Here is a 25221-nt window from a genome sequence, read left to right on the forward strand (position 1 = left end):
TTTCTGATATTTGGCTGAAATATCTGAAATCTCTTCCAGAGGGAATTTTTACTGTCACTGTGGGAGGAAACACACGACCGTGCATGAGACACTCACAGGGAGTTCGAAGCCATAAAGTTAAACAGCCCTTTAATCTCTGAGGAGTGATGGTGATTTACAGTCCGAGCGGTGAGTCACACACAGTAAAGAAGGCTTAACTACATGATGCAGAGACACCAGATTACATTAACATCTCTGCTACTTTATACTTCTTACAAAAAACACCTCTTAGTACATTTACTCAAGTACTGTACTTAAGTGATGCTACTTTATACTTCTACTCCACTACATTTATTTTTACAGCTTTAATTACTTTTCAGATGAAGATTTTACATGTAAAACAGATGATGCAGTTTATATTTTTTATATTTGTAATTAATTTAAATCACTTTGAAGAGATCTCTTTTCACTTTGACAGTAAAGGTACTAACACTAACAACTATCAACAATCTGTATACAGTATATTTATAATAAATATGTGGGGTCATTTTGAATAATGAGTACTTTTACCTTTATTACTTTAAGTAAAATTTTGAACTAATACTCTTATGCATTTACATAATATTTTAATGCAAGTGGAGTATTTTTATGCTGTGGTGTTGCTACGTTTACTTAAAGTCTCCGTCCACTCAAAAATGTGTTTTTCTTCTTGTTACAGTTAAATGTTTGAGCTTCTTTGAGCAGAATAATATATGTGCAGAGATCCCAGTATTTGTATTTGTATCTGTATTTGTTGAGGCAGCAAAACTATTTGTATCTGTATTTGTATTCAAATAAAAGTAGAAAGAGGCTTAAAAATCCTGTTTTTGTTTCTATTACGCTTTTAATTTTAGAAAATTAAAGTGTTATAACAAGAATTCATGAATAAACTACCTTAAAAAGCAGGCCCCCGCACCAGGTTTTGAACTGGAGTTTCCCAGATCATAGACGACTGCTAAAACTTTACTCATCGCCTCATTGCAGACAGACCTCTACCTATTTATTCACCCATAAAACAGAGACAGTACAGCGTGTAATGTGTAGGGAGGAACTTCAAAGGCGATTCTTGCTTTGCATTTTTCAGTTATTGCCTATTTTTTACAACTTAACTTTGTGGAAAGGAGAAGGGGAACAACAGGTTATGGAGAGTCTCTTGGGAGCACTTCGAATAATGTATTTGTATTCGGGCACACCCCTAGTGCAGAGTTTGTTTTCACATTCATCTCCTGAAGGAGGAAAGTTTCTCTGAGCTCATTGAAAATCTGATTTTAATGGGCGGGTTTACAAGCAGGATTTGTGACATGATAACTAGTTTGGAGCCAATCGTGGTCCAGTATGCAGCTCATACAGGTGTGATGTGGAAACTTGAAGCCTCCAGTGCACAAACACTGAGAATGAAGTAGGAGACGTCTTGTGTTCAGCAATTAAACTTTTGAAATGAAGAATATTTGCATATATTCATAGAATCTAGAATTTTAAACAAGGGAGAAGATAATTTAACTTCTTTGCTTGAAAAAACAATTATTATTCAAAGTAGAGTATTTTATATACACATCTTAAAACGTGTCTGAAGGGCATCTTTAAGTGAAAGATCTCAATACTTCTTCCACCACTGGACAGCAGTGTTCCTCTGACTTTGTGAAAGCTCTCTTTTTTAAAGAAATGTTTTTCTCAGTTTGGTATGGAGGAACTTTACTGGCCTGCACAGAGCTCTGGCCTCAACCCCATCCAACAGCTTTGGGATGAACTGGAACGCAGCCTGGGAGCCAGGCACTAAATCTCTTGTGGCTGAATGGGAACAAATCCCTGCAGCTATGTTCCAAACTCTGCTGGAAAGTCTGAAAAAAAACAGAAGACTGGAGGCTGTTGAAGCAGCACATATGGCTGGAATGCTCAGCTGTCCGCATACTTTTGGCTATGTAATGTATCATGACAGTGCATTTTCTGGAAATTCAAGTAAGAAACCGATAGAAACAGATAAAAACAACCACAAATTGCAAAATTTGGTTTCTCTTCTTGAATTTAAGTCATTGCTGCACAATCTGTCTGCTCTCTGATTATGTTTAATGCAGGACTTTTATTTGTAATAGTTTATAGTATTGCAAGAATCTACGGGTAGTTTTTTGGAAACATCATGCTGCTGAGTCGGCGTGGGAAGCTGCTTAACTTACATTTTACGAGCGTCTTGATATAAACCTGATACCTAAAGAGACAGCGACTCTTTAGCCCCACTTGGATTTAAATACATCCAACATTTCCACAGTGACCCTGCTGAGTCGGCTGCGTTTATTGGACCATAAACACAGTGGAGCTCGGGGTCATAAAGTCAAACTGCGAATGTGCGTGTAATTTCCGTGGCGGGGGTCATACAGTCTATGATATATCATAAAACCGTGGAGTCTGGTAGAAGTTATTCTGTCAATCATTACCTCCAGTTATTTTGTTTTCTCAGTTTAGTTGAGAAATGGAATTGGAATTATTTGAACTCAGTTTGCTATCAAACACTTTTTTGATTACACAACTTTGTCTTTAACTTTCCTGTAAGGATAAAGCTTATTCTTCTACATGAAAAGCTCCAAAATATAAATTGATCTACTACATTGATTGAAAAGGAACAGTCCAACATTTTCTTCTTGTTCTGACTTTTCCAGAGTCAAATGAGAAGCTGGATATCAGTTTCATCTCTGTGTGTTATTTTATATTTTTATGATTAACTAGAATTCCCATAAAGAGGCCGTCCAGCTGCCAGAAACACTCACTAGAACACCTAATGTGGATTCATCCGCAATAGTCGCCAATAAATGCAATGTTTCCTCCTGTTTGTTTGCTAAAAACAACAGTGTCCAGCTGTTTTAGGAAATTACCGAACCCTTTTTAAAAAAATAAATAACCAGCGGGCTTGTAAATGAGAGCCACAGCCATGTAGGGAAGTCAGAATGTAGTGGTGGTTAAAAAAAAAATGATTAAGAAGTTTAGACTCTGACCTACAACCTTACCAACATATGTCACGGTGGCTTTTGCAAACTCACATTTTGCTAGGTTTACTGTCAAATTTCCGTCTGCTAGTCATTCAAACAAAGCATGAATATGACTTCGATCAGGGGTCGGCAACGCATGCGGCTCTTTCAATCCTCTGCGCTGGCTCCCGGTGGCTTTGAAACAAAATATCAATAAATAGTGGCTATTTAATTTTAATTTATTTTATTTAGTTAGTTTATTTTAATGTAATAGTTCTTATTTTGGAGAGTTAGGTGATCTTGTAATATAAAAATAAAACGTGTTTTAATATTTTGTCGATCGAAATATACGTGCCGGGCCGTTGCCGGGCAACAGGCAAGTGCATTTTTTGAGCGGTCAACCCCTGGTAAGCTAACGATAGAAAAATCCAAAAAAAGAAAGATTTCTGATAAAAATAGAACTTTTAATGCTTCATGGACAGATTTATTTGCTTTTACTGTTGACGAGGTTCACCTGTTTGCTTAATATGTGGGGAGAAATTGGCAAACAACAACAAAAAAAAAATCAAAGATTGAAAGACATTTCCAAAACAAACATTCTGCTTTCGCTGAAAAATACCCAGCTGGAGATGATCGGAACTGCTGCGGAAAACTGACCGGAGCAAAAACACTTTGAAGAGGTGGATGAAGTCTACAAATTCATGCACTTCGGCTGGTTTTGTGGCAGCTCAGGAGATAACCAGGCATGGGAAGCCGTTCACTGATGATGAAATTCTAAACTTTATGCGCAAATACGTACCCCTAATTAGATATTCACTCATAAGTGTAATGTAACTATAAGTGGTGTAATCATCATTTTAGGGATCAAACAGATTTTGCGGCTCCAGGTGGGTTTTATTTGATGGCTCTTTGTACGCTGAAGGTTTCTGACCCCTGACTTAGATGATCGTCCCAGGTGTTACTGTAAATCACCACATCATCCAAATATACAAGGCAACACACAAGACCATTAACAACCTCATTCATGTTCACTGTCATAGAAACAAGCTTCAAACTCAGCATTAAAAAAAAAACATGTGTGGACGAGCCCCCATTTCGTCACAACCCTGTTCAAAAGTGTGTGAGATTCTCAAAAACTAGAAAGCATGCACCCAAACATGCATCAAAACAGACAATGATGGGATGCATGTCTCTGTTTTATCATTCAAGTAAGTCAGATAATAAAAAACAAATTCAAAATGCAGAGAAGTCTTTAATAAACTCATGACTATGCCTCTTTTTCTCAGGCCACCTGGCTGAACTTTCCACTGAATCAACCTGAAATCTGTTTTTGATGTCAAACAGCACAAAGACATTTGATTTAGTTGAACGTTGCCTCATCAAATGTGATCTAAAGAGTAACAGATGTATTTAGTGATCTAAGAAACACTATTTAGTCTGTTAAACGCTCCTGTAAACGTCTTTGGCTCGTGATAACATTGTGACATTGTGCGTGAAGGTCATTGTTTTCTCACCGTCTCCAGACAGGAAGTTGGAGTAGAAGGATTCCCAGGACTGTCCAGATGGGAGGACCGGGTTGTTGTTGGAGAAATGATAGAAGGAGACCAGGGTGTCTTTAGGGTTCCTAAAGATCACCAGCATCTGTGCAACACAGAATACAGCAGCTCTTTACATATCGATATGATGATGCTCATTATTACTCCATAAGTTATTACCATTATTTACATCCTTCACAATCAATAACCCTGATAGTTTCATTAATTTGATGGTCTGTTATCCGATTTATCAACATAAATTAAAACATCTTTTCACCCAAATAAGACTTTATTGATCCCCAGAGGGGAAATTCGCGTTTTACAGCAGTGCAGGAAACTGATAACTGAGTAATACATACAACAAAATAAGCAGTAAAGTACATGATATTCAATCTATATGCATTTTATATTTCTATTACTACAATATTTGGGCTTTATACACATGACCTGACTTGTGTGTAGTAAAAGAGTTGTGCAGAATATGTGCAGAAGTAATGGTTCTGGTAGATTTAGCTAGAGTTATATATGCAGTAATGTATATAACAAATATATGGTGTGATATGTCATATGTTTCTCCAGTACAGTACAGGGTGCAGTGATTCTATCTGTCAGTTCCAATGTACAACAGTCAGACCAGCTATATTACTATGTATTTTAGTCTCTATGCAAAAGTCGAGTCCGGAGCTCTGGAGGATGAAGATAATGTTGGTGGGCCTTTGCAGCTGTTTTATCCTGTGATCACAGTTCTTGTGTAACTGCAATTACTATTGTGTAATATGTACTATAACACATATTGTATTGATCATATAAGTTGGAATAATCAGCTTGTTACATAATAAAAAAGGCCACATCATGGAAAACTAGACTGTGTGTGTGTGTGTGTGTGTAGCCTAATTGTATAACTAACTACATAAGTTTCCACTTTGCACTCTGTGTTTTGGATGAAGAAATACTGGCACACTTACACAACTTATGTCATGATATCATATTGTTACAAACACATAATAAAACACAAATACCAGCCCGTTCTGACCTGCCAGCGTGACTATTAAAATAGCAGCTGATCTCAATGCTGTGTGGGAGAAATAATCTTACAATTGGTCCTTGTTTGTAAGAAGTATTCAAACCCTTTACTGAAGTACCAATACAGCAATGTAAAAATACTCCATTACAAGTAAAAGTACATAAGCATAAGCAGCACAATGTAGTTAAAGTATGGAAGTAAAAGTTGGTTTCATCCCTCTAACCCAGTCACTGAGCATGCATAAGCCAGTGTATTCTTAGGGTCGGTATCAAGCCCAGATAAATGGGGAGGGTTGCATCAGGAAACCTTTGCCAAATCAAATATGCGGATCATGAATCAGAGTTCCATACCGGATCGGTTGAGGCCCAGGTTACCAACGGCTGCCACCGGTACTGTTGACCAGCAGGGTGCCGGTAGAAACTATTCTACCGTTGTGCGAAGGAGAAGAAGAGGGGGAAGGCATGTCAGGATGCAGCGGGAGAGGAGGAAGGGTAGCAGCGTGGAAGTGAGAGTCAGAACTTTGAGTGTCGGCACTATGACGGGTAAAGGGAAAGAGTTGACTGATATGATGGAGAGAAGGAAGGTAGATATACTGTGTGTGTGCAAGAGACCAGGTGGAAGGGGAGTAAAGCTTGGAGCATCGAAAGGTGGGTTCAAACTGTTCTATTGTGGTGTGGATGGGAGGAGAAATGGGGTTATCCTGAAGGAAGAGTATGTCAAGAGTGTGTTGGAGGTGAAGAGGGTGTCCGACAGAGTGATGAATCTGAAGCTGGAAACTGAAGGTGTGATGATGAATGTTGTCAGCGTATTTGCCCCGCAAGTTGAGCATGAGATGGAAAAGAATTCTGGAGTGAGATGGATGAAGTAGTGGAGAGCGTACCCAAGGAGGAGAGAGTGTTGATTGGAGCGGACTTCAATGGGCATGTTGGTGAAAGGAACACAGGTGAGGAGGATTTTGCGAAAAGGATGGAAATGGCTGTGGTGAATAGGTATTTCAAGAAGAGGGAAGATCAGAAGAGGGTGCACACAGGTGGACTATGTCTTATGCTGGAGGTGGAATCTGTAGGACATTGGAGACTGCAAGATGGTGGCAGGAGAGAACATAGCTAGGCAGCATCAGATGGTGGTCTGTAGGATGACTTTAGAGGAAGGAGGACAGTTGTGTGGAGTTCAGGGAGGAGTTAAGACAGGCACTGAGTGGTAGTGAAGGGTTGTCAGATGGCTGCATAAGTGGTGAGGGAGACAGTGGTGTGAAGAAGTGGGATAGCCAGAGAGATGAAGAAAGTGGACAAGAGCACAGGGAGATATGGTGTAAGGTGAAGAGAGAGGTGGCAAAGGCTGAGGAAAAGGCGTATGGTGAGTTGTATGAGAGGTTGGACACTAAGGAAGGAGAAAGGACTTGTACCAAATGGCTAGACAGATGGACCAAGCCAGTAAGGATCTACAGCGGGTCAGTGTGATGAAGGATAGAGATGGAAATGTGCTGACTTGTGAGGAGAGTTTGTGGAGATGGTGGAAGGAGTACTTTGACGGTCTGATGAATGAAGAAAATGAGAGAGAGAGAAGGTTGGATGATGTGGGGATAGTGAAACAGGAAGTGCAGTGGATTAGCAAAGAGGATGAAGAGTGGCAAGGTGATTGGTCTAGATGACACACCTGTGGAAGCATGGAGATGTTTAGGAAAGATGGCAGTGGAGTTCTTAACTAGATTGTTTGACACAATCTTGGAAAGTGAGAGGATGCTTGAGGAGTGGAGTGTAACAGCAGTGAGGCGTGCGGTTGGAGTGATGGATGGGTTCGAGGTGGGATTACATCAAGCATCGGCTCTGAGCTCTTTCTTATTTGCGATGATGGACAGGTTGACAGACGGGATCAGGTAGAAGTCTTGTGATCTGTAGTGAGAGTAGGGAGCAGACTGAGGAGAGACTGGAGAGGTGGAGGTATGCACTGGAGAGAAGAGGAATGAAAGTCAGTAGGAGCAAGATGAAGTACATGTGCATGAATGGGAAGGAGGACAGCGTAATGGTGAGGATGCAACGAGTAGAGGTGATGAAGGTGAACGAGAAAGAGAGGTGAAGAAGAGAGTGCAGGCAGGGTGGAGAAGAGTGTCAGGAGTGATTTGCAACAGAGTGAAAGGGAAGGTTTACAAGAGGGTAGTGAGACCAGCTGTGTTGTGTGGTTTGGAGGCGGTGACACTGATGAAAAGACAGGTGGCAGAGATGAAGATGCTAAGATTTTCATTGGGAGTGATGAGGATGGACAGGATTAGGAACGAGTATATTAGAGGGACAGCTCAGGTTGGACGGTTTGGAGACAGAGCAAGAGAGGCAAGATTGAGATGGTTTGGACATGTGCGGAGGAGAGATGCTGGTTATATTGGGAGAAAGATGCTGAAAATGCTGGTGGAGCTAGTTTGAACTACTTTATATACAGTTAGTTTAGTCTAGTGGTTCCCAACCTAGGGGTCGGGCCCCTCTAAAGGGTCAGCAGATAAATCTGAGGGGTCGTGAGATGATTAATGGGAGAGGAAAGAAGAAAAAACAAAGTTCTGATACACAAATCTGTTTTCAGTTTTTGGACTTTTTCTCTAATCTTTGATTTTTGCTGAAATATTGGATCATTTGAACATTTATTGAAATGAAAGCATGTGAGAAGTTTAGAGGGAAAAATCACTATTTGGTGGAGCTGTTAACAACTCATAGACATGTGAAATGTGACCCCGACTACACACTGCTTTTTGTAAGACGTCAAAAGCCAAAAAGGTTGGAAACCACTGGTTTCATCTTTAACAATGTGTTGTATTTTAAAAGCTTGTTATATTATCCATTGTGTCAAATCTTCATCTGAAAAGTAACTAAAGCTGTCAAATAAGGTCAGTATAGTCCTTGAATCTGAGTCATCAGTGTTCATTTTATTCCTGCTGCTGTGTGATGCTGCAGATATTGAATCTACTGAAGGAAAAGGAGACGATACAAGTTGTAGGAAACTCACTCGCCCAGCAGATCATCAGTGTTTCTGCAAAACACCAATTACCAACTATTAATAGAACTGGAATATATAATTTTAACCTCTTCAGTGGGCACTCACAACTGCCAAGTGACTTATCTTTCTTCATGTAGTGTAGACCTCCACTTCTGCAGACGTTTTGAAGCTTACCTTTGTTTTCTTTGCATAGAAGGACGCAGGGATGTTGTCGGGGTGTAGATGAGTCCCCAGTAACCTCGGAGAGGGAGTCTGATCCATGACCTGAGGGGAGAGGAGGAGGAGGGACAGGTAGAGGGATACATCTTTATCTGAGACACTTGACTTTTATATGCTGCTTAGATTGCTGGTGGTGATGCCTTAGATCAGGGGTCGGCAGCCTACGGCACGCATTCCCACGGTGGCACACGAGGCCATTAACACAGGCACATGGAACGATTACAATTTTTTAATATACTTTTTTAAAATAAAAGAACTAAAATAATTAGTCTCAAAATACACCATTTTTTTGACAGCAAGATAGTACACATAATTGACGTGGTCTATCAAACCCCTCCTTCCCGTAGCGTAGCATAGCTAGCTAGCTAGCTTCCTTTTTTGCTTTATTTTAAGAACTGACGATGGCTGTAGCGTAGGGGACTGAAATAGTTATTTAAGGTGCGAAGTGTTAGAAATAAAAACCCAATCCTGTCAATTTTTTAGAAAAAAGAAATGCATATATACACATATGTAACTTAGCAAGATAATCCCAGTTAGCCTATTACTGTAACTACAAAAGTATCCCACATGAGAAACAAAACAAATGCTGTGTCTCAAATCGCATACTTCTGTACTTACACTTAACATTTTGAGTGTATAAGTGCGTTCACATGGAGAAGTATGGAAAAATGCACTGAGTACCCGGATGGTGCACTCAAAACGGCCAAAAAGTTGAGTGTGGAACTATGGACACTTCTCGTCCTCAATGGTCGCCATCTTGGCTACGTAGCAGAAGGGGAGGGACCACTTTTCAAACGGGAAATGGCGGCCGGGTACGTTGTAACTACGGTGAACATCGCCACATTATACAAATGTAAGTTATACATGTGTTTTTTTAGCACTAAGCACTACTTTACTGTCGTCGGATATAAGCCGTCAGTATGTTTTTTGGGTTAATTTAGCAGTCTGTAATGATTTGGTAGCGCTAACGATAACGCGAATGCTAACGCTAGCTAATGCTAATTTGCGATCGTCATTTCCGGTAAGTGCACAACGGCTGTGTTTGACTTGTGACAACACTATCCTGTCAATTCTCACACTACACCAGTAAGTACACAGTGTAGACAGTGTACTAACAGAAGTATGTGATATGAGACACAGCTAAAGACACCGTTTACCAAAGCATCTTCATCAATTAAATGTTATTGGAACCAAATCATAGACAAAACAATCAAAAGCACTCAAATCAAATAAGGTTGTAAGTATAGTTCTGTTCTGTTATTGTTGTGAGTTGTTCGTGTTAATGAGTGTGAACAGGTTAGATTCAGTTCAGTTCAGTTCAGTTCAGTTGAATGGTGTTGTGTGTGTGTGTGTGTGTGTGTGTGTGTGTGTGTGTTTTTGGGGGGGGGGGGGGGGGGGGGGGGCAGGGAAAGGGGCAGTTGAGTAGGTTTAATTTGATTGAGGGGGGTTAAGGGTTAAAGGAGAGAGAGTAGGAGAAGCCTGGAGAGTTACAGGCAGGAAGACTTAGCACCTAGCTTCACTGTCTGCAGATCCAACCCAGGCAGGGAACAGCTTCCGAGCATATCCTACAGAAGACAGACAACCTTTCCTCCCAAGCACGCTCCGAGGATTGCTCCGGATGATCCAGGAAAATCCAGCCGGCTCTTTTTTTTACGACTGCCACTCTCTTTTACTTTTATGTAGTTCACTGTTTCTCTTTAAGATGTTAGGTAAGTTGTCCAGAAACTGGATTAAGCTCAGTTATTTCCTCCTTTTCACTCTCACTTCTCTCTGCTCTCCTCAATGCTGCTTTTGTCAGTTTGTCCCTTCCCCCCCGAGCTCACAGGTGTGTCTCATTTATCTCCTCTCCTTCACTACTTCCCTTCCCTTTCCTTCTAGGAAGTAAAGGGCTATGCTGCTATTTTTTCCCTCATCCTCTCTCTGCCACATGGCAGAAACAAAAAGTAGTAGGTTGTCCAATATTCACCTTTTTTCAGCTCCAACAGCTGCACAAAAAACTGGAAACTGCCGTCATTGATCAAGGGGGCCTCCAGTCTGGCTTGCCGAGCCAGATTGTCTGAAGAAGGTGGCCTTCGCATTGATTTCGGTATTTGGATCCACATATATGTGGGAACAGATATCCTCACATATGAAGTCAATTTTGAGTCCCACGCGCAGCCGAATGACTGCGGACCATTCAGAGGCATGTTTCCAACTGGAAGTCTGAGCAGCTCAGCAAAGAAAAGCAGGGACAAGGGTCAAACTAAGTCATTAAGATCAAATTAATTTTCTTTTTTGTCCTAGTAATTTTCATACATTTGCACAAATAATAAATTTTGTGTGTGTGTCTGTCATATAGGCTACTTTCAGGGACAGATTTCAGACTAAAGACCAGTTAATTAGGGACGACTTGTCCAGTTGGGGACAAAAGCTGATTTTTGGGTCAGAGGTTACGGTTAGGGTTAAAGTAAGTGTTCAGGAAATTAAAGTAAGTCTATGCAATGTCCCCAAAAGTGACCTAGGTTAACGCGTGTGTGTGTGTGTGTTGGGCGCGTGTGTAAAGTGCAGATCTTTTGGTATGCGGGATCTCGACGGGGAGTCAAGCAGCAGCAGTAAATAAACAAACAGTTAAATGCTCATTATGAAAATGAACTGGCACTCGAGTCTGTGATTTTCTTATTAAACGTTGTAAAATGATATGAGACATTTAAAAGGTTTCCGACCGCTGGTTTAGATTGTTTCGTTATACAGCAAACAAAGAGAAGCCACAAACAGTTGCATCCAAAACAAAGACCAGACAAGTTTTGCAAAGATACATCAAATTTGCAACAGCAGATATGTTTTAAAGAAAGCATATCTCTACCCTGATTACCCATGACAACATCATGAGGAAATGTTAGTAGAGATTCTGGGAATATATGTCATTTATCCTCCTGCAACATACACTCCTTTGTTTGTAGCAACTAAAGCATGAATTGTGGTTATATGTGAGCATTTGCAGCACTCAGTTAGTTGACATTTTGGGAAATATGTTTCTTCACTTTCTTGCCAAATCAGGATTGATACCAATCAAATGTCTGTACATTAAATATGAGGCTACCACCAGACGCCAGCTAACTTAGCGTAGCATAAAGACAAGAAACAAGGGGAAACAGATAGCCTGGCTCTGTCAAAAGGTAACAAAAAGTCCACCTAGCAGCATCTCTAAAGCTCACAAATGAACATGTTATTTCTCATTTGTTTAATCGTTTAGTTGTACAAAACCGAAGTGTAAAAAATCTGTTTATGTGGACTATTTTTTAGCCAAGACCAGACCACTTCCTGGAGTCTCCACTGGCTGCCGCACAGAAGCACAAGACAATGTGTTTAATATATTGACATTTGATTTTGGTCACAACTTGGAGCCTACATTTCCCACAAAGCACCTCGACATGAACAGTTTATGCATCTGTGGACTCTTTTATACAAGTATGAACAGATCTCTGTGTATTAAATTGAGTCTTTTTGTAAATATACATTAGAGTGAAGATGGCAGTCAGTAATTATTCCTTTACAGTCTTTGCTCCTTCCATGTGTTTTTATTTTCACAGTCCAGAGATCAACACAAGATTAATTAGACCACAGCAAACTATTCACACATACGAACACACACAAACCATGTGTTCCTGATTGAACAGTTGAAACAAGGCCCAGCAGGGTGTTTCAAATCTGAGCTCACAATAAGGTTCCAAAGAAACCCTTGAAATAAAAAAAAAAACTTGAATTCTCTTATTTACTTGGTTTTTCACACATATGTTTGTGATTAACGCCATCATCCTGTTATTTAAGGCAGGAACATCCCGGCACACTCAGACAGGGGCATTATCTGACTGATTGCAGCGACAAACCACAGCGATCAACAGAACTACGATAAAAACACCAGTTTATTTCATGAGGTTTGGTTCTGTTTTTGGGGGTTTTTCCATTAGCCGCACCGAGCCGAGCCAACCCGCCATGAAGCGCGTCTCCACTACAGCCTCACAGCGGGCGAGAACAACCTCCCTCCTCCTCCCCCTCAAACGAGCCGTGTGTTGCAGACTCAGCTTGCGTCTGTGCTGGAGACCAGAGAGAAAGACGTTTTTAAAAGGCTCTATGAGAACACATCCTCAACATCAGCCAACACATCCTCACACCAAAACAACAGAGTAGGTTCAGCGCCCTCTAGAGGGCAGACAGGGACCAGAAGAACGACTGTTTTATAATATGATTGCTAGGGATGCACGATATTATCGGCACGTCATCGGTATCGGCCGATAAATGCTCTAAAATGAAATATCGGCATCGGCCATTTCTGCGATTATGTGAGGCCAATTAGTTGCCTTCTTCTCCACCACCTGACTGCGCTTCCCTCGACGGACTGTCTCACCCTGACGGTCCCACTGCTTCTTCCTACTTTAACCTGAATAGCAAACCGGGGCTCGGTGCTCCGGTTGGATCCACATGCAGAACCGGGGGTAACGTTAGCTGGGAGGCTAGTGGAGGCTAGCTGGCTGTGCTTCCTTCCGGTCATGCTGCGGCTAACGCTCCACTAGCCTTTCAGCTAATGTTAGCCCCGGCTCTCTATGTGGATCCAACCGGAGCACCAAGCCCCGGTTTGCTATTCAGGTTAAAGTAGGAAGAAGCAGCAGGTCTGACGGGCAGCTGAGTGAAGTGCAACCTGCGGAGGAAACACCGGGACCGTCAGGGTGAAACAGTCCGTCGAGGAGCTGCTAAATTCGGCTGCACAGATAGGAAACACCTCGCTGACAGGATGTACCACTCTGTTTGGAAAAAAAAATCTTTTTGGTTTATAACGGCGGTTGGCAACCAGCGTATTAGGTGCATTACCACCACCTTCTGCTCCGGAGTGTGGACCAGAGATTAAATCCTGCACATTAATCCTGTCTGTCTAATAAACTAAATGAAAACTCTACTGCTGCTCCCACTTGGCAGGTTCATTAAAGTTTTAATGCTGAGCTCCTGAACTCCAGTCTTTCAAAGTTCTTCCTTCATATATTGTCTTTCTTGATCATACTTAGTATAATCTATGCTTGCATGCATAATAGTCTCCTCAGCCATCTGGAGAAAAATATGTGCATGTATCGGCATCGGCCACAGTGAGTTGGAAATATCAGCATATCAGATATCGGCAAAAAATCCACTATTGTGCATCCCTACTAATTACATTTTATGAAGTGTCAACGCTGTGTTTATGGTCTGTTTAGGTTTAGGCACAGAAACCACTTGGTTAGGGTCAGGGAAAGATCATGGTTTGGAAACCTGAGCCGCAGCGACTCGTGCTGTCTCTCGACACTCGGTTGGAAGCCGGTGGTCTCCTGCAGCAAAGGCCACTTTTTGACCTTTTTGCTATTTAGTGCTATTCTACAATAAAAACCGGTTGACACAACAAGATCTGGAGATATTTGGAGCTGTTTGTTCAGTGAATCAGTTAGTCAATACAGCAGGGAGGGAGACTACAAGCAGCCACAGTAAGATGTTTGATGAAGAGCTACAGATGAAGGGCTGTTACTGCATTTTCTGCAAATAGCACAACTTTACCTTGCCATGTCTGTAATGGAAAAACACTTGCAGCGTGCCAGCTCGACTCAGCACAACTACCCCAAAAAACACAACGGAAAAACACCATTTGATTTCTCCGACAGGCAAAAGAAGGAGGAGGAAGAGAACATTTAATTAATATTGTCTCACTGTGCTCACTGGCAACTCTTCAAATCAAATGACAACTAGGGAACAACTGTTTGTTTGTGTGAGAAATAAAACACTTCTTCACCGAGATGCATGCAACAAAACAAACAAAATAATTTATATGTAATGAGGAAAACATCTAAAAGTCGTTTTTGAAGGGAAATAGCAAAAACTTATTAAAAGGCTCTAAATCAGTGACCAGTCTGCTTTTATACTGAGCTTTTTGAGCTGATTTTTTGAAGTTTACTGCTCAAAAAACATTTCTTTTTTCTTTAAATTCAGTCTGTGAAGCACTTTGAGTTGTATTTTGTGTATGACAGGTGCTGTGTAAATGAAGTTTATTATTCTTATTGTTTGATGGTGGTGACTCCATAGAAACCATCCAGTCATATAAACACAGGTAGACTTTTATCTCTGTCTGTGTATCTGCACGTCTCAGCCTTTCACCTGCACACTATCTGCTGGCTTTCCTAGAACAGACTCACACACACTCACACACACACACACACACACACACACACACACACACACACACACACACTCACACACACACACTCTCACACACACACACACACACACGCCCAGTGAGTACCTGGATGACATCTGGTCCAAAGAATTCGATCAGCGGTGGCATCCTGGATTCAGTTTTCATCCCCGTGGCCTCTGCAATGATCTTCCTCACAACCCCGACCATCCAGTTAAAACCTGCGCGCACACACACACACACACACACACACACACACACACATTAAGATATCTTTGGTTTTAATATTTCATTCAAAGTAACACAATAAATGTGTTTCCTTCCACTTGTTTATGAACACTTTCAATTTCTGCATAAAAGTGTCAGAAATTTGGATAAAAAGAAAATGTGAACAGAAACATGAAACATGTGACTTAAATATCACTGAAGCTTCTGAGAATCATTAAATCGAGAGCACAAATTAGTTATTTTTTTCTTCATGGCCCCTTCCAGGCTTCCTAAAATGGTGATGACAGAGGAGAAAGGTGAACTCTGACCTGTGGATTGACTGGACATCACATCATCGGACAGGCTTAACAGAAATTAAAAGAACTGGAAATGTAATGTAAATAGAACTGAATAACTGAAGAATATCAAAATGATGAAAAATGCTAAAAACACAACAGTAAATACTATTAATGTGTACAAAATTAACTATGAAAAGTGAAGCAACTGTGAGGTGGAGGTGAAGTTGACAGCAGGTTTACTGGAAGTAAACAGACGTGCAGTTTATAATATGGATGCAGATATACGTCACACTATTCAAAGAGATTTGTCTCCAAACCAACATCAGACAACTTAAACAAAAGAAAACAGTATTTATCTGAGCTTTAACTGCAGGTTTGGAGGGAAAATCACAACAAGAGCAGCAACAAGCCAAACCAAAAAAAAAAAAGATGAACTGTTCTGAAATAGAGGAACTTCGGTCACAAGTTGAGACTAAAATGTTGAACCAGTATAAAACCAACCGTTGCAGCAGCGTTTGTAACGCTGAGGTTGATATCTGACCTCTTGTTTTTGATGTGTTTTATAAAAATACGATGTGATTACAGGTTCTTTCTTTCATCCTTCCACGTCCGTCCTTCTCTTCTTTCGTTCTGGCAGCGAGCCGGCGTGCTGCTGTCAACTCTTCAGCTTCACTGGGACGATAATCCCGTTTTTTCCTGATTGATCCTTCTTCTTGATTAATGGCTCTGAATCACATTTAACAGCTGGGGAAACATCAGTCTGGGGAATTTAAAGTATGGACCGGCTTATGGCTGGCTGAATGTGAAGCCAAACTGAGATGAATCTATTTCTGATGTCTTATTCATTACAATATTGCAATATTTCTCTCTTTTTATACTTCAATTTGTAATTTTCATTCTTAATGTTTCGTCAGAGTTATAAAGTTGACATGATGACATGAGGCCTTTTTTTTAAACATATTTATATCCAACCAGCTCTTAAGAAGGGAGGCATTTTGGATTTATGAATTGAATACTATTGAACTTTATGGACTTAATGAAACACAGGATTTGAGCTCTTTTCTGTGATATGAGTACGTTAATTCATCCTATTCAGTCAGTAATGAAGTTTAATTATATAAAATGGTGTAGTTCTTGTAACTTTGTGCAACATTAATCACGTCATGTTTTTTGTAATATGTATATTTTCATTTTCGTGCCCTTTGTAAAATGAAGACTGTGATAATTAAGTCATGTGACTCAGATGTATTTATCACACCTGTGAGTACTCAGCAGTTGTACTGAGCGACTCTTAATAAAGTCACAGTAAAGTCATTACAGTGTGCGCTGGTTAATTTTGATTTTAACGTTATATGTTCCTGTGACCGACCAGCACCTGATTGAAAATACTGGCTGTGCACGAGGAGTTCTGTCCTTTCATATTTATACGTGAAATACGTAGCATATTAACATTTCAACAAAACGTATCATATCAACATTTCTAAAGTTACGTAGTTCACACAAGATCTATATGAGTTGATCTTTCCTATATAGGAGGAGGAGGAGCAGGTGGATGGTTAGTAAGTTTGTTGGAAATCAGCAGAGAACACGGTTCGAGACCTCCTCGAAACCGAAACCAGTGTCTGCTTCCCGTTTCAACTGACAAAAGCGGGTGTTTTTAGCGAGACGTCAGGACATTTGCAGCCGTTTTTCTGGCAAGAAAACCGGTTTTTTTTAGTTTGTTTTTTTTTTGTTTTTTAGTTTCTAACCCTAACCAATAAAACCAATAAAACCAATAAAACCAATAAAACCAACCATAAAACATAATTATTCAACGAGTAGAAATGTTAGTATGGTACGTTTGTAGAAATGTTGATATGATACATAATTCACATGTTGAAACGTAGATATTCAACGTTTCTGTAGTTCTTCAGGCGACTGGGTTGGGCACAGAGGAATGAGATATATCAGGCTTTGATACACACACAATACTTGTTAGAAGATCAGTTCATTGTTGGTTTGGATCCAAACATGAGATTTGTTGACAATATAAGAAAAATATAGAAAATCGCTGCCTTATCCTTTAATGCAGGGGTTCTCAAACTGTATGGAGCCAGGGATCCTTTTACATGGGAGAAGTTTTTTCCAAGGACATTCTCATAATCATAACGCTGATTAACCATAAGCTTTCTACCATTTGTGCTCTTAGATACCATTAAAACTATTTGTATTGTAAAACTTTTCAACCTAAATACCTCAGACCTGTTTAAAAAGGCCTTTTAAACCCTTTTAGATCACATCTTCGGTCATATTGTGCACCTATTTAACAGTATATGCCAAACAAAAGAATGACATGTGCTAACATGTGCTTTAACTAACCAATAACATCATGACATCCATCAATCTTCAACTCCCAGCAGCACAGCTGAGATTCATTATAACGCCCACTTTTCAACGTTCAAATCAAATTCCTCGTAAAGTTACGTCCCTCCCGTCTGTCTGTCCTGTTTCACTTGGAAATATGTCACGCTGTTTCATCTGGACTCATCTGGATTACTTTTAAACAGAGGCTCATTTTATTCAAATTGCATTTGGACTCGACTTGACAGCGTTTATACTCCCAGGCACCTCCTTGCAGAACACAAAGTCCTCCAGAACGTTCCCTTCCCTTCGGATAGTGAATCAAAACAATCAGCTAAGCCGCACCGGCAGCGTCTGTTGATCCATCCAGCTGAACAGAAAATTGTTCACAGGAATGTAATATATCCAGTAGCTGTGACTGAATGTCAGCTGAGAGCGCTTCAGTCCTCCTCATGTTGTCATTTGAGAGGCAAAGCTTTCAGTTTATTAGCTGCTTCTGTTCCAAGCATAACTTGCACACATTTCAAACACCACTGGAAGGCTTCTGACTTTTAGCATTTAGTTGAGCCACCAAATAAGAACCTTTCTGTGCTTTCTCTGAAGTTTTCTCCAGGTTCACTATCTGCGTTTTCCTTTGACGTAAAAATGATTTTCTTCTTCCGGGCGCTTTGTAATCAGATGTCGCTTTAGCTCGGCTTCGTTAGCTAGCACCTGAAGACACATGACGCATTTCAGTCCCATCGTTGTTCTCAATAAGACCAATCTTGATATCACTGTTGTCATATTTTCTCAATGTGGGAGTAATGGACACAACGTTGGTTATGTACTGTAACCACAGATTCTATGATTTTCCTTATTTTATTGCCCAGCAAGTAGTTTATGAGAACCAAATGCTTTAATGTCTTGTCTTTATTCCTTTTATGTTTTATGTAAAGCACTTTGAAATATCTTGCTTTTTGAAAGGAGATATAGAAATAAACTTGGCTTCCCTTTAAAAACAGGTAAAGCTAAAGAAGTTTAAAATAGAGATATTTCATTTCTGTACAATACAATTAAAGCTCCCCTTGAAAACGACAACTGACTAATTGCTGGATTTACTAATAATCATTTTATGATTTAAAAATGGCAACCAGCCATGAAAACCGGCCTCAGAGCCACGTAGTGCAACACATGTGGAATCCAGCGCGGGGGAAAAATATTGGGGGGCAGTAAACTGCAGCAGACCGTAAATATGAGCGTGTTGTGGTGAAGGTCGGGTTAATCCTCCACTATCTCCCCCATAAATCACAGAGACGTCAGGAAGCCATTATCTGTGTCTGCAGTCTGCTGTGCAACTCTGATTTAACTGCCTCTAACATCAAAAGGGGGGACGTTCAGACGTTTAAAAAGAAGCCTGTCATTGGCCAGACTGATGGAGAGCATGTACAGTCAGAGATAAATAGGTCTGTGCGGGCCCCGGTCCAAACGGGCCCCCGTGCATGGAGATGTGAGAAGGGGTGTGTGAGCGATCTGATCTAACATTCCTCCAAAAGGTGATTAACTCGTCTGTCTTTGCGTCATTTCTCCACTGGTGAGCTGCCGTGCAAAAGCCTTTCAAAAGTAAACACTCCCCCCCCCGCCCCACCCTCAAAAGAAAACATGTCACATTCCTCGAATGCACCGTGACGACAGCGGGAATGCCGCTCCTTTCTTCTCGTACACACCGCTCTGCCAACACTTTGTGTTTTCCAGAGAAAGAGGTTAAAGGTGTGTTACACGCTGCTTTAAGTATCAATAAATAATCACCATATTCAGGGAGGAATTAGTGCAAATTTATGCACGGAGGGACCCAGAAGTCCTGCAGGTGTCTGTGCAGGTATCTGCATCCGTACAAAAACTGAAATATTGTAAAAATATGGAGCTCATTTCCTGCCAAAACTTAACAAACAAACAAAACATGTTTTTTCACTAACAAACACAGTGTGGTTTGTAAATACAAAACACCATTAACAAACTAATGCATTTTGTTTTGCAAATACAAAACGTGCAGATCAAACAAATACACAACATATTTCTAACACATCATGTTTCAGAAACAAATACAACATGTCTTACAAGTACAAAAAAATATATCCTACAAAATAGTATTAAGATATTACTGTATACCAGAAAGCATAATATTAATAACATTAATGATGGAAAAAATATTACAAAATAAAGGTGACTAAGCGTTGACTGTAATGGATTATATACAGCATCCGTTTCAAGTTTGCCTGTGAGGAAGTTTGGTTGAAGGTAAAGAGTAATTTGTTTTGTGGTACGTGCAACAGCTCACCAACACAAATGGAAATTAGGGAGAAAAAAAAAAGGAAGTTGGGAGAAAAAAGATTTTGCTGTGTCTCAATTCACTTTCTTCTGTATTTACAACAAGTGTGTTTATAGTAGTGCAGTATAGTATGTAGTAGGGGTGTGCCCAAATACAAATACATTATTTGGCAAAGCACAAATAGTGGGGGTTTTGTTACAAATATTTGTTTCATACAAATATTTTAAAAAATATTTGTTTTCGGGAAGAAAAACAACATGTTAAATACCAGCACAGGTCAGTTACATCACTATCTCAGTGTCTCTCCTCTGCTCCGCTGTGACGTCTGTCAGCAGGTCTCAATGAGGGGAGTCACATCCACCTGCTACATGACGCACATTTCCTAATTTGAGCATCATTCCCAGAGATAAAGGTGAGCTACTGACACAAGTGAAGTGCTCCAAAGGGAACACTTCATGAACACTTATTGTAACACTTTAATTTTCTAAAATTAAAAGCGGGAAGGGGAGGGACCACCAACCTGGCGGAGATTGTAAAGCAGGCTAAAAGCTGTTATAATTTTCACTGTAGGACTGTTTTCCATGTCTCAAAAACTCTAAACACAAATATTTAACCACACATTCATCTTCACAAACTTCAAACTCTCCACTCAAAACCTCCTGATGTTCTCGATTTAAGTCACTCCTTAATTTGCTTTGATGTGTAAACTTAAAAAACATGAGCGGCCACGAGAACGACGCCGTTTGTTCCACCAAACAAACAGAAGACGGAGCAGCAAGAAGTAACCCTGCTGAAATGTAAAATACAGCAGATAAGCAGATGAAGCAGGTAAAAAATGTGCTGAAGTATGTCAATACCTGCAGAACCTGCGATCAGAGAATCAGGAGACAAACGATCTGATATTGCAGACAATGGATCTGATCTGAGCAGGAGTGCGTGCACAGCTCATATGATTATCTGCTTCACCTCTATGAGACAAAGGTGCCGGAAGTCAAACTAGACAACCTGCAATACGATGCTCAAGAGAACTGAACGACGCCGCCGTGAACGTCGAGATCAAGGAGAACGAGGATGAATCCTGAATCCTAACGAGGCTGAAGAAGAAGAAAAGTCCCGCTGAGCAGCAGGCGAGCGTTCAGAGGAAGACGGACTCTGTGGAAAAGATTTCTTCAACAGAAGGAGGAACAGAAGGAGGAGTGTTGAAGAACAGAGCTTTCAGATGGTACTGATCAACCACAGCTTAGAAACTGACAAACTCCCCCCCACTGAGCGTGAGTGTGTACATTATAATAAATAAACCAAAACCATTAAGCCTGTAGGCCTGTGAACATTCTCTGTGTGAGACATAATGAGGAGTCAGAACATTCAGTGCCTTGTAAGTAATTAAAAGAACCTTGAAATTAATTCTAAAACATACTGGAAACCAGTGCAAAGAGGCTAAAACCAGCATGATGTGTTCAAATCTGTTTAAAAGCCTGACAGCTGGGTTCTGTACTGTCTGTAGCAGCTCTACAGTCTTTTTATTTAGGTAGATTGTTACAGTAATCCAGGCGTGATGAGATAAAAACTAGAAATAGTTTCTGTATCTTTAAATCTTTGAAAAAAGTCGAATTCTGGCAACGTTTCTTAACTGATAAAAGCAAGTTTTGTAACATGCTGCTCTAATTTTAAGTTAGAATCGAACAAGACGCCAATATTTCTTGCAGCAGGCTTCGATCAATCATTGATTTACAGGACGGTAAATAAGGATTTGAAGACTAATGCACACAAGAATACATTTAAAACTACTAATAAAATAAAATAGAATAAAATAAGCAATAATGATGATAATAAAGACTAAACAGACGGGTTTTAATGTTTTAAATATCTCTTCAGCTCCTCTCTGGGTGTTTTCAGACGCATGTTTCCATGTACGACAGCAGCTGATGGAACCGGTCGGTGAGCATGGCAGGTTTTTGGTTTTAGCCTGTTCAGGCACGATGTTACCGAACAAACAGCCTCACTGTGATGACAAGACTTCAGGAAGCTGCACAAACAAGAAATACTACCTCTGAAACCACTTTTACCTTTCTGTTTGTGTATGAATTACACAACCGGGACGTAGCGTGTTGTTTTTGGACAGAAGCAGGCTAACTGTTTCCCTCTGTTTGTAGTCTTTATGCTAAGCTAAGCTAACCACATCCTGCCAAGTCCTGCCATCAGTCATCATATATTAACATCACCTGCTGTCAGCTTAGCTCTTGCCTTTAGACAGTTTTCCTTTCAGTAAAGCAAACAAAAAATCATCTTGATCAGGTGAAGTGATCCAGTCCGGAGAAGCAGTTCAGATCAAGCTTGCAATTTTGTAAAAATTCCTGCGATTTCTCCGCGTTATCGTCGTAAATTTAATGTTCGTACATCGTGACGAGACAAAAAGACAATTGTGACGAGACGATTGGGAGCAAAACTCACTTTATCAACGAAAAAAAAATCCTCATTTACAGTTAACAAGGTTCTTCAAGCTCTCATCATCTGAATGAACCCCACGTTACCCGAGGAAAAAGAATAAAAGAATAAAAGAAGAAAGAAAGTGAGTTAATGTGTGTGTGTGTGTGTGTGTGTGTGTGTGAGAGAGAGAGAGAGAGAGAGAGAGAGACATTAATAAATATATTAATATATTACAGTTGGTGTGTTTCTCTCTTGTGTTACTGATTGTAATTACCTGCCAGTATAGGCCATAATACTGAATCTATTTCTACATAAAAGATATTGATTAGTTTAGTATAGTAACCATCCAGAATAACAAACACTGTTGTTACATATTAAGCTCAGGCTAAATTAAAAAAAACGACCTCACTGTCTGCAATATAAATGCACAATAATGAAATTATCTTCATGACTGAAAGCATGATTTGTTCGTCTTCAACAGTTGTCTTTATGTTGAATAAAAATCAGTATTTGGTGTTTTTGGTAGAAAAATACAAGGATTATAAAAACAACATAAATCTCTTTCACCACATATTCTAATTACAGCAAGTTTAAAACTGGACTCAGGTAAGATGGCTGCCGTACGGCGAGTCACTGTGACACGTCACACATCTACTGTTTTACATCTACAACTTTAAGCATCTCATTTATTGAAATATAGTAAAGTAAATAAATTTGTCCAAAATGTTAAAAGCATCTAGTTTATATTTAGTTTCCTTTTCTTATGAAGTGGTGAATAACTTTAATCACTCACCTGATAAATCAGTAAATGACTTTCTGCCCTCCACATGCAGCGTGTCATGATGGTGGGTTGTATGTATATGTTCATTTTAAAGATTTACTGCCCTTGTTGCAAACTTTAGTTAAATATTTTCTTTGGTGGTGGAGCAACAGAGTTATTGATCAGAGGGGTTGAATAACTTAACCTAACGATCAAATGCATTAAAGGATCAGTTCACAATTTTTCAAGTCCGTCCTAAACCAGCAGTCAGGTGTCCGTATGAGCAGTGAAAGAGGTTTTCCTCGCTGTAATCATTCCTCCTGTTCATACTGGATATTAAAAGATCCTTCAAATGTGCTTTCAATGTAAAGTGATGGAGGCCAAAATCCACAGTGTGTCCACACAGTCATTTAAAAGTCTCTGTGAAGCTTCTATTCAGCTTCAGCAGTCTGAGTTAGTCATATCAAGTGGATATCTGACACATTTACAGTCTTTTTTAGCATCAAATTCCCTCTTTGTGTTTCCTCGGACAGTGTTTCCCTGTTGAGCTGCAGGTGGAAGTATAGTAACAAAAAGAGGGTCTTTGCCACTAAAAAGACTGTAACGTTGAAAGATATCTACTTGATTTTACTCATTTGGACGCTGAAGCTTCATATTAGCTTCAGATAAACTTTTAAATACATTTTTTGCACATTCACAGAAGACTGTGGATTTTGTCCCCCATCACTTCCATTGTAAGGTCATTATGAAGGGGTCTTCTAATGGTCAGTATGTTTGTTGTTTTAAGACACACTTGAAAAACTGTGAACTCGTCCTTTAAAAAAGAAACACTATGTGGGAAAGACAGCTGAGAAAAAGTTTTAAAAGTATTTATGAGGATATTTATTTATGGCAGAATTAGTCATTATCATCATTTTTAATGTTATTTATTACTTAAATCTACTAATAATTATAGAAAACATGATTTGATTGGTTGGTGATTTATTGTGGTTTCTATATTTTATAGTTATTATATTTCAGTTATTAGTTGGTGAACTCTGAGGTGACTTCCAGTTTCAAACAAGCTTCACTTTCACCAGTTTTTGCAATCATTAACATTACAAGCAGCCAGTGATAGCAGAGGGGTGGTCAAAGGTCAGAGGTCACAGCAGAAGGATCAGATGTCCCTGACCCTTTGAAAACTTTATCACTTATTCACATAACACGTTACGTGTCGTTTCTTTCTGGCTGAACAGCTGCTTCTCTTCATGAATACATTTTATCTGGATCGTAATCACTCACCACATTTTGGATAAGCCACCAGCATGATGTCATCCTCGCGGGCCGTGATGCCCTCCAGAGCCTTTAAATGATCCTCGGGGCACATGAGGCGCGGATACAACACCCCGTCGTATCTGTACAACTTCTCCTCATCACTGATTTCTTTTGCCATCTGCATCCTGGACTGCATCTTGGCGAGGATGGCGTTGGTGTTCATCCTGATACAGTTCAATGTCTTTTCACAGTTAATCAAACACACAAAAAAACTCGAGAGCAACTATTGTTTACACACACACACAAAAAAAAAAGTTATAAAGAGTGTAGCAGGGAGAAATGAGAAGCTGAGCTGCTTTCTGTGCAGCTGAGCGTCCATCTGCTGCTGCCCTGCGAGCGAGTGAGCGAGCAGCACTGAGAAAGAGAGAGAGAGAGAGAGAGAGAGAGAGAGAGAGAGAGAGAGAAAGGGTGTGTGTGTAGTAGTAGTAAAAGGAGGTGGAGGCTCAGGCACCTCCTCCTCCACACACACACACACACACACACACACACACACACACACACACATGCATGAAAATGTGTGTGTGACTGCTTGGAGATGCCTGTACAATGTTCACCAGATGGGAGGTAACTGCTGACAGGCTGACTGCAGAACTCCCCCCCCCACCCCCCACCCACCCCCTCCCCATCGCTCTCTCTTCCTCTCTTAT

The 25221-nt window shown here is 40.2% G+C and overlaps 1 protein-coding gene across 1 annotated transcript in view; it reads right to left on the reverse strand.

The window, feature by feature from the left end:
- Positions 1 to 24902, reverse strand: part of sult6b1 (sulfotransferase family, cytosolic, 6b, member 1) — a 33061-nt gene extending 8159 nt beyond the window's left edge. The window contains exons 1-4 of the mRNA XM_067610817.1: positions 24542 to 24902; positions 15031 to 15143; positions 8691 to 8780; positions 4490 to 4616 (exon numbers count right to left, since the gene is read on the reverse strand). Of these exons, the coding sequence (XP_067466918.1) occupies positions 4490 to 4616; positions 8691 to 8780; positions 15031 to 15143; positions 24542 to 24737 (526 nt within the window). The 5' untranslated portion in view covers positions 24738 to 24902. The remainder of the gene's footprint in view (positions 1 to 4489; positions 4617 to 8690; positions 8781 to 15030; positions 15144 to 24541) is intronic.
- Between the last annotated feature and the right edge of the window lie 319 nt (positions 24903 to 25221).

Source organism: Thunnus thynnus, chromosome 14, assembly GCF_963924715.1.
Source record: "Thunnus thynnus chromosome 14, fThuThy2.1, whole genome shotgun sequence".
NCBI lineage: Eukaryota > Metazoa > Chordata > Actinopteri > Scombriformes > Scombridae > Thunnus > Thunnus thynnus.